The following is an 8,800-nucleotide window of genomic DNA, read 5'->3' as shown; positions in this document are numbered from 1 at the left end:
CCGTCTCGTCTCATCTCGTTAACGAAAACAACAGATACGTCTCGTCACATTTCCGTTTTAAAGAGTTATTTAAAGAGCTCGTCACGTCTCGTTTTAGTCACGGAAAAAAGGGGCGTTGACAAAATATTTTCGTTGTCGTCATCGTTAACGAAAACAACACTGATGAAAACTAAGCATTTCAAACAATGGACTTGTTTATTTTGATATATTAATTATGTACAATTAAAAAAAACAATACAGGAAAATGATAACACTCACCACATCCATACAACAATCTGTATGATAGTACTTGTCATTGTTACCTGTCACAATCTGCACAGAGAGCAAGTCTGTCACAGGGTAAACAGAAAAGCAATCATACGATAACTACTGGAAACTGATTAACTTCATACATGTTTGTGAACTGTGGGAAGAAACAGGCCCATTTTTTAAAACATTAAGTGTTCTAGAAATACAGATTGATTACCGTAATTGCCCAGAGAACTATGAGAACATGCAAACACCTCTCAGAAAGAACCAAAGCCCAGTCAGATAGATGTATTGTGAACACACAAGTCCAGGAACTCAACCTGTGTTCTACAAACAAGCTGTCACCCCATTAACTGGGCCATACCTTATTCCCACCACACCTGTTGCAGAGAAGTTATGCTGGAAGGTCTGTTGTTTCACTTCCTCATTTTAGCAGTGTAAGTTCAAGTAATTTGTTTCCTGATCGAGTTTGGCTTTCACTTCGTCACCATGCAGGCTCCCAGCTTGTCGTCGCCAGTGCCATGGCTGTTGTTTCTGCTCTTTTCTCCTGCCGGTAAGCCACATTTTTAAATGAAACATGTCGTGGTTCTGCCGAATAACATCTATTCAACCCAAATTCTTGTTGTGCTTCACGTTTCAGATTCTTACTTTGGCAACGCTGTCGTTCGTTGCCAGTTTAATTCCACGCGAGATGTGGTTTTTCTGGAACAATTGTTCTTCAACAAAGTGTTTCTGGGCGAATACAACAGCATGCTGGGAAAATATGTGGGCTACACAGAGAAAATGCGGAAAATCACTGAAGAATTTAACAAGAGCAAAGGGTTTCTGGAACGAGCAAGAAAGAATCAAAAGCAATGTGAAGACAACCGTGAGCTGGTCTATGATGTCATGTTGACACCTGGTAATTACAGTAATATCAGCTGAAATATCTGATAATGCTTCAGAATACATCTGCCTGAAACATTTATGGGTTTTTGTTGACAGCTCACGGGAATAAAATACAGAACTTTTTCAACACAATACACTTGTGTACACGAGTGCACTGGAAAACCCTTTGAAGTTAAAATAGGACTGTGATTGCATACACACATACACACACACACACACACACATATATATATATATATATATATATATATATATATATATATATATATATATATATATATATATATATATATATATATATATATATATATATATATATATATATATATAAATTGTGTTCTCGTCACCCCGGCGGTATTGTGTCTGTCTCCTTCAAGCTCGGATCCTCTACCAGAGGCCTGGGAGCTTGAGCGTTCTGCGCAGGATCTTAGCTGTTCCTAGGATTGCGCTCTTTTGAACAGAGATCTCAGATGTTGTTCCTGGTATCTGCTGGAGCCATCCTCCCAGCTTGGGCTTTACTGCTCCCAGTGTCCCAATCACTACTAGTATCACTGTTGTCTTCACGCCCCACACTCTCTCTATCTCTTCCCTCAACCCTTGGTATTTCTCCAGCTTCTCGTGCTCCTTTTTCCTGATGTTGCCGTCACTTGGGATTGCTACATCTATCACCACAGCTGTCTTCTGCTGTTTATCCACCACCACTATGTCAGGTTGATTGGCCATCACTTGCTTGTCAGTCTGGATCTGGAAGTCCCACAGAATTTTGGCTCGATTGTTTTCGACCACCTTTGGAGGTGTCTCCCATCTTGACCCTGGGACCTCCAGTCCATACTCGGGGGATACAGTCAGGTCGGCACCAATCCAAGTCGGCCCTGGCCAACTCGGCACCGCCTCCAGGATACAGTCAAGTCGGCATCAAAACCCAAGTCGGCCTCGCGGGGTGGGGGCTCTCAAGTGGCCGAGTTGTTCGGTGCCGACTTGACTGTAAGCTGCTTACAAACTCGGCCAAAAGCCTCTTTTTTTTAAAATCACGATGCGGCTGCAGCGCGTGGATTTGCACAGTTTTTTGACGATCGGATGTAGGTTTTTTTGTTGTTTGTTTTTTTCCGCTGCGAGAGCGCAGATTTGCATTTGCACCAACCTAGTTAATGTAAAAAACAGTGAAATATAATAATATATTTGATAAAAATTTTATAAAAATTTAAATTAAAAAAATTCGAGGAGTCTGTGTCTTCAGAGCAGGCAGAGCGGACGTATAATGAAACTTTTCCTAATCACAGCTAAACATTTTTTTTATTCTAGTGTAAATCCAATCTGTGGACAAAAATAATGATTTAAGATATTTAGTGATTTAAATAAGCAGCTTGTGTTTATTACACTTATCACACTTATCACACTATCCGCTCAAAAGAAAAAAAAACAAACACAAAACAGAAAACACACACACATGAATAAGCTGTCTGATTATCAAATGCGGAGGTCAAATTCTAAGACATTTAACTATGTTTCCCTCCTCCGTACTGTAGAACTTAATTTTTCTGACAGGCTCATCATAGTCCTCGCAGTCTGCTGCGTGCATGAGAGAGGGGTTGGGGTTTACGCTGACGGAGATGCCGAAATGAATGAATGACCTGAGGGAATGAGCTCTCCGCTTATTCCTAATAGTGGAGATGAACGTCAATATCGGAATGGAGGGAAATAATGATTAACACTAGAAGTAAAATGATTAACACTAGAACTGCCAGCATTCTTACACCCCCTCCAAAGGCCGCAGCGCTCAGCCAGACCGTCATACATTTTGCTGTGTTTTTGTGCAGGAGCACAACAGGTTGTTTTTCTGTAATCTAATGTATTAGAAATTAAAGGTGCTGTAGGCAGGATTTTGCTAGTCAGTGCTAATTTTTCTGTGTTTTCTTTGGATTAAATGTTAGAGTATCCATGGATAATCCTTTAGGAGTGTAGCATAATTGCACTACCGCGAGGGTGCAGCGTTTCCATCTGTCTCTGTTCTGAGCTGAAAAGGAATCTCGACAGCTCCAGGTATCTTTGACCAATCAGAAGAGCCCCTGAGGCTCTAACCGTGATTGGTCGAGGGGCGTTCGTCACACGTTCTTGTGGGAGGAGCTTAACTTGCGTAAGGGCGTGATTTCATAGAAAACAGGACAGGATTGGCTGTACTGGGTTTCAAATCGCCATCTTAGATGGGTCAAATCGCCATCTTGCGGAGATGCTGAATTCTGTCTACAGCACCTTTAAGATAAATAAACAAAATATTAAGCCAAGAGTATCAGCAAACCTTTCAATGCCTCATGTCTGCTTTATTAATGCCTCAAATCAGGTTTTAAAATTTATTTAATTTTTACGGTGCGCATTTCAGCAGCGTCACCTCTTACTCACACTCCGCGCACTCATTTCCCTGATAAACACGCACACACACGTCAACACACACAAAATAGTTGTATTATTAACCATCAATAATAATCAAGAACATATTAAAATTGGTAAAATAAGTCTCCCCGGCAGCGCACCAGGATGGACACCTCACACGGTCTCGTCCTCACCCTGCTCATTTGATTCTGGGACTGCTGGCTCCACAGAACAAAGGTATTTATTCATTCAGAAAATATATTTGTTCAAGAATTAATTTTTGGAAACGAAAAATACATGGTTTGCTGTACTTTGATGGAGGATATAATATTTTACCTGAATCTGTAATTGGCACCTCTGGAGACGCTGCAGTTCTCCTGCTGTCAACTACCGTGTTCGCTGTTGTGTTGAGATTTATTACATTACTTTATTTATTTTTCACACCATTTATGTTATTATAATTTAGTTGTAAAGTGACAGTAGTCTACAGTAATTCTCTATACCTGGAGGTGACGCGTGAGCACTTTCATGCGCCACTGCAGGTTCTGCGCTGTACAAGCAGACACATTCAGGGCACGGCGGGGAGCATAGGACCCTTATTTAGAAAAAGGGTTCTATGTTCCCCGGTCCATACAAAGCGGGGTCCATACAAAGCGGGGAACATAGGACCCGGGGAACAGGTACGCTCCCATCTGGTAACGTGACCAGACAGCCGCTGCGCGCTCGTAGCTAAGCTACTCGTTCAAACAAGATGTCAAACATGAAGCTCCAGGTACATTATCCACCTCTAACCTGTCATTCACCATAATCACACAGTTTGTCCTCCAGTCTCCCGCCTGCTACATGAAGAGAAGCGGAGCAGCCGGCACGAAAAAAAAAAAAAAAATTGGTGCCGACCTGACTGTAATCCCATACTCGGTACATATGTTCCTGTACACTATGCCCGCTACCTGGTTGTGCCATTCCATATATGCCTTGCCTGCCAGCATCTTACACCCTGCTGTGATGTGCTGTACTGTCTCTGGGGCTTCGTTGCACAGTCTGCTCCTGGGGTCTTGTGTGGTGTGGTAGATCCCGGCCTCTATTGATCTTGTGTTAAGGGCCTGTTCTTGTGCAGTCATGATTAGTGCCTCTGTGCTGTCCTTCAGTCCAGCCTTTTCCAGCCACTGGTATGTTTTTCCAATGTCAGCCACTTCTTCAGTTTGTCGGTGGTACATGCCATGCAGGGCTTCGTCTGTCCATGATAGCTCCTCTGGCTCCTCCTTACTGGGGTTTTGATGTCTGAGGCATTCACTTAGCAGATCATCACTGGGGGCCATCTTCTTGGTATACTCATGGAGGCTCTTGGTTTCCTCCCCGATAGTGGCTTTGACGCTCACTAGTCCTCAGCCTGAGTAAAGCACAAAAAGAGATAGGCAATAACACCAGCGGGGCCAAACACCAGCTACTGGTTGACAGGGCAATCGCCCAAGACTGCAAGGCCCGCAGCACCAACCTGTGCACTGCCTGGATTGATTACAATAAAGCCTATGATTCAGTGCCACACACATGGATACTGGAGTGCTTGAAACTGTACAACATCAACAAGACTCTAAGGAGCTTCATTCAGAACTCAATGGGGCTGTGGAAGACAAGTCTAGAGGCCAACTCAAAGCCAGTGGCACAGGTGAGCATCAAATGCGCCATATACCAAGGTGATGCCCTGTACCCCCTACTGTTCTGCATAGGCCTGAACCCCCTCAGCCAGATCATTACCAAGAGTGGCTTTGGATACCGGTTCAAGAGCGGAACAACTGTCAGCCACCTCCTCTATATGGATGACATCAAACTGTATGCCAAGAATGAGCATGACATCGACTCCCTGATTCACCTCACCAGGATATACAGCAATGACATTGGGATGTCATTCGGACTAGATAAGTGTGGACGAATGGTATCTAGAAGAGGGAAAGTTATCACAACTGAAGGAATTGAATTACCTGAAAGGAACATAACAGATGTGCAGGACAGCTACAAGTACCTGGGGATCTCACAGGTAAATGGTATCCATGAGGAAAACCGACCAGGGGGGGCTGAAAACCGGGGTGTGTGTGTGTGTGTGTGTGGGGGGGGGGGGGGGGGGGGGGGGGGGGGGGGGGGGGGGGGCGACCACGCATAGGTGGCAAAAAGGTAACGGAGCAACACAAAAACAGAATCCACAGATCAGAGGCACTGCTGTTCTACCATGTCCAACAACGTATGATCATTAACCAAATTGCTTAAAAGCACAAATAGTAACAAAAAAACGATAAAATAACCAGCTCTTACCTTTAGTAGAGCTGGAGTCTCCTCTTTTTTTTAAATTTTGAATAGCACAACACTTCATATTGATTTGACCAAGCCAGCAGAGTTTGCTGTTGTTTTTTAGGCACATAATAGACAGAAAACTTAATTTTTTTAATGAAATACTATATTTTGACTGAGGGGGCGAGGCGGACCCGGCAGCTTGCATGCGTCACATGACAGAAGCCGAAACGTAACTTAAATTTTATTTGTTTCAGTTAACTGAATATGAATTATTACAATGTGACACACAAAACAAATTATGAATTTTTTTTTTTTGTAACAAGAAAAAAAATTACCTCTCTGACAGCCAGGGGGGGCAAGGAGGCACAGGTAATTTAATTAACCCCCTGATGCTGGGTCCGGTCTCTCCCAGGATCCTCACAGTGTTACTGGGAGTTAAAGCAACACCAGCCAGGGTGACTATTTGTTTAGATATTATTTCCTCAGGTGTTTTGGGCCAAATAAGATAATTTCTGTTTTATCTGAATTTAGGAGGAGAAAAAAATATGACTCATCCAGGTTTTTATGTCATTAAGACAAGCTTCTAATTTGACAAGTTGTTCGGTGTCATCGAGTTTTAAGGATAAGTAGATCTGTGTATCATCTGCATAACAGTGGCAGTTAATGGAGTGTTTCCTGATGATATCCCTACAGTAAGCATGTATAATGTGAAGAGTACAGGTCTGAAAACAGAAGCCGGGGTGGCTGTGGTTCAGTGGGGAGAGCAGTCGTCTGACAATCTGGAGGTTGTTAGTTCGATTCCTTTCTCCCCCTGTCTGCATGTCGAAGTGTCCTTGGGCAAGACACTGAACCCTGAATTGCCCCCGGTGGATGGACTGAGCGCCTTGCATGGCAGCTGCCTCCACTGGTGTGTGAATGTGAGTGTGAATGGGTGAATGTGATATTGCAGTGTAAAGCGCTTTGGGCTCTGCTAATGCAGATGTAAAAGCACTATATAAGTGTAGTTCATTTACCAACCCTGTGGCACTCTATATTTAGCTTTGATCTGAGCTGAAGGATCATCATTACCAAAGTGGAACCTGTCCAATAAATATGATTGAAACCAGTGTAATGCTGAACCTTTAATCCCAATAATATATTCTAGTCCTCCACTCTGTCCTCCACTATATTCTGAAAACCATTGGCACACAATATATCAGTTTTTATTTCATGTTTTGCAAGGCTGTATTCTGAAGCATTCCAAAAGTCAAAATTTTTTGCACACAAAATGCAGTAAATCCAAACATTTTGTTGCATGTTGGGTCATTTTGAATTTCTCGTTGTAGCTGAGCCTTCTGTCACACTGAGGTCAGTTGAGGCAGCAGGCACGTCTCATCCAGGAATGCTTGTCTGCAGCGCTTACGATTTTTACCCCAAAAACATCAAACTGACATGGCTGAGGAACGGACACGAGGTGACCTCCGACGTGACGTCGACAGAGGAGCTGTCCAACGGAAACTGGCTCTACCAAATCCACTCACATCTGGAAATTGATCCCTCCCCTGGAGATAAAATCACCTGTAAGGTGGAGCACGCCAGCCTCATGGAGCCCAAGCTCTATGAGTGGGGTAAGACAGTCAGGTGTTTTTAATAAGAGACTTTTGACACAAGTTGAACATCAAACACAATCGTCTGTGTCATAAATTGTGTTTTGTGATAAATGTGTTTTCAGAATTGGTCACAACATCAGACAAGAATAAGATCGCAGCAGGGACAGCGGGGATTGTGCTTGGCCTGGTTTTTCTTTTTCCCGGAGTCATTTTCTACAGGAGGCGCAATAATGGTGAGACACATGACAACAAATTATCCTTAAAAAATTATCCACAAAAATGTCTCCAGCAGTATGGTGAGAGTTTGAGTAGATAAACACCATACCAGCTACAGATGAGACGTCTGTAATCACCAGTCCCTGTTTTTCCAGTTCAAAATTTTTGGTGGTTTATATTTTTGTGGACTGTATATTTGAAATTCCACTTATCGTTTTCTGTTTGTCTTCTAGGTCACCAACCTGTGCCAACAAATCCAGGAACACAATAAAGATTATGTACATGAAGCACATGAACTGAAACGTTTAAACATACAGTCTGTTACAGCTGCCCTGTATTGTCTCTTCATTGCCCCCCAGCAAGTGTGTGAGTGTATGTCTGTGTGGTTTCCCAGGTTGCTGCTGCTGCAGGAACCAATCATCCCTTCATCGCCTGCACCTGTTGAGCCTGGGCAGAGAGCCGTTCGTCAGCCTATCCTGCAAACACACCTGAGGAGCTAAAAGGGATTGGCTGTAACAAACCAGTAGTAGTAGTAGTAACCTAGTAGTTAGTTGTGGCTGTTGTTGGTTAGCGAGGCACTCGACTCTGTGATGTCTAGTACTGTGTTTTGGTTTCAGGAATCTTTTGTTGTATTTTCTTTATTATTAGTTATGCCATTTGGCATTTTTTGTGGTCTGACAACTCTAGTTTAAAGTCTATTTTTGTTACTGTTTAATCTTAATTTTGTTAATAAATAACATTAATTTCCACTTAGCACCTGTGGCTTTTATGCTACCGCCTTTTATCCATCTCCTAAACAAGCTGGTTGTAACACAGTCATTCAAGGTGAAAGACTCAGAGTGGAGTAAAGAAGCACTAAGAAGTCAAACTCTGAAAACAGTGGATATGCTATCAGGAGTTGAATGATAGCAGTATTTATTTTTTGTTTTATTTGTGAAGTGATCATTTGAATAAGATCATTTGGCACTTTGAGATTTCTGTTTGAAATGGAAAGTGCATTATAAATAAAATGTATTATTATTATTATTATTATTATTATTATTATTATTATTATTATTATTATAAAGTAATAAATACCTTTATTAACAATTTGTTTACATCTCATGATATGTACTAAGACATTATTGGACATAACCAAACACATTTAACCTTTCTTCTGTGGGGCTGAAAACAGTTACTTCAATTTTTTCTGTGTTAAGTTGTAA

General features: G+C 42.2%; 1 protein-coding gene across 1 annotated transcript; it reads left to right on the top strand.

The window, feature by feature from the left end:
• The first annotated feature begins 738 nt into the window (after positions 1-738).
• On the top strand, positions 739-8,351 carry LOC115397160 (H-2 class II histocompatibility antigen, E-S beta chain-like). The gene is made up of 5 exons (XM_030103366.1): positions 739-802; positions 890-1,150; positions 7,116-7,397; positions 7,502-7,612; positions 7,829-8,351. Exons 1-5 carry the CDS (start codon positions 739-741, stop codon positions 7,864-7,866), a joined length of 756 nt encoding a protein of 251 aa, XP_029959226.1. The 3' UTR covers positions 7,867-8,351.
• Positions 8,352-8,800: the final 449 nt, after the last annotated feature.

This window comes from Salarias fasciatus, chromosome 11, assembly GCF_902148845.1.
Source record: "Salarias fasciatus chromosome 11, fSalaFa1.1, whole genome shotgun sequence".
NCBI classification, from domain to species: Eukaryota; Metazoa; Chordata; class Actinopteri; order Blenniiformes; family Blenniidae; genus Salarias; species Salarias fasciatus.
This window is presented reverse-complemented; position numbering and strand designations above follow the sequence as displayed.

Bases quoted from the DNA above. Each gene is read 5' to 3' on its own strand.
- LOC115397160 (XM_030103366.1), top strand. From the start codon at position 739: ATGCAGGCTCCCAGCTTGTCGTCGCCAGTGCCATGGCTGTTGTTTCTG. The intron at 803-889 runs GTAAGCCACATT...TTCACGTTTCAG, and splicing joins TCTGCTCTTTTCTCCTGCCG to ATTCTTACTTTGGCAACGCT. The intron at 7,613-7,828 runs GTGAGACACATG...TTTGTCTTCTAG, and splicing joins CTACAGGAGGCGCAATAATG to GTCACCAACCTGTGCCAACA.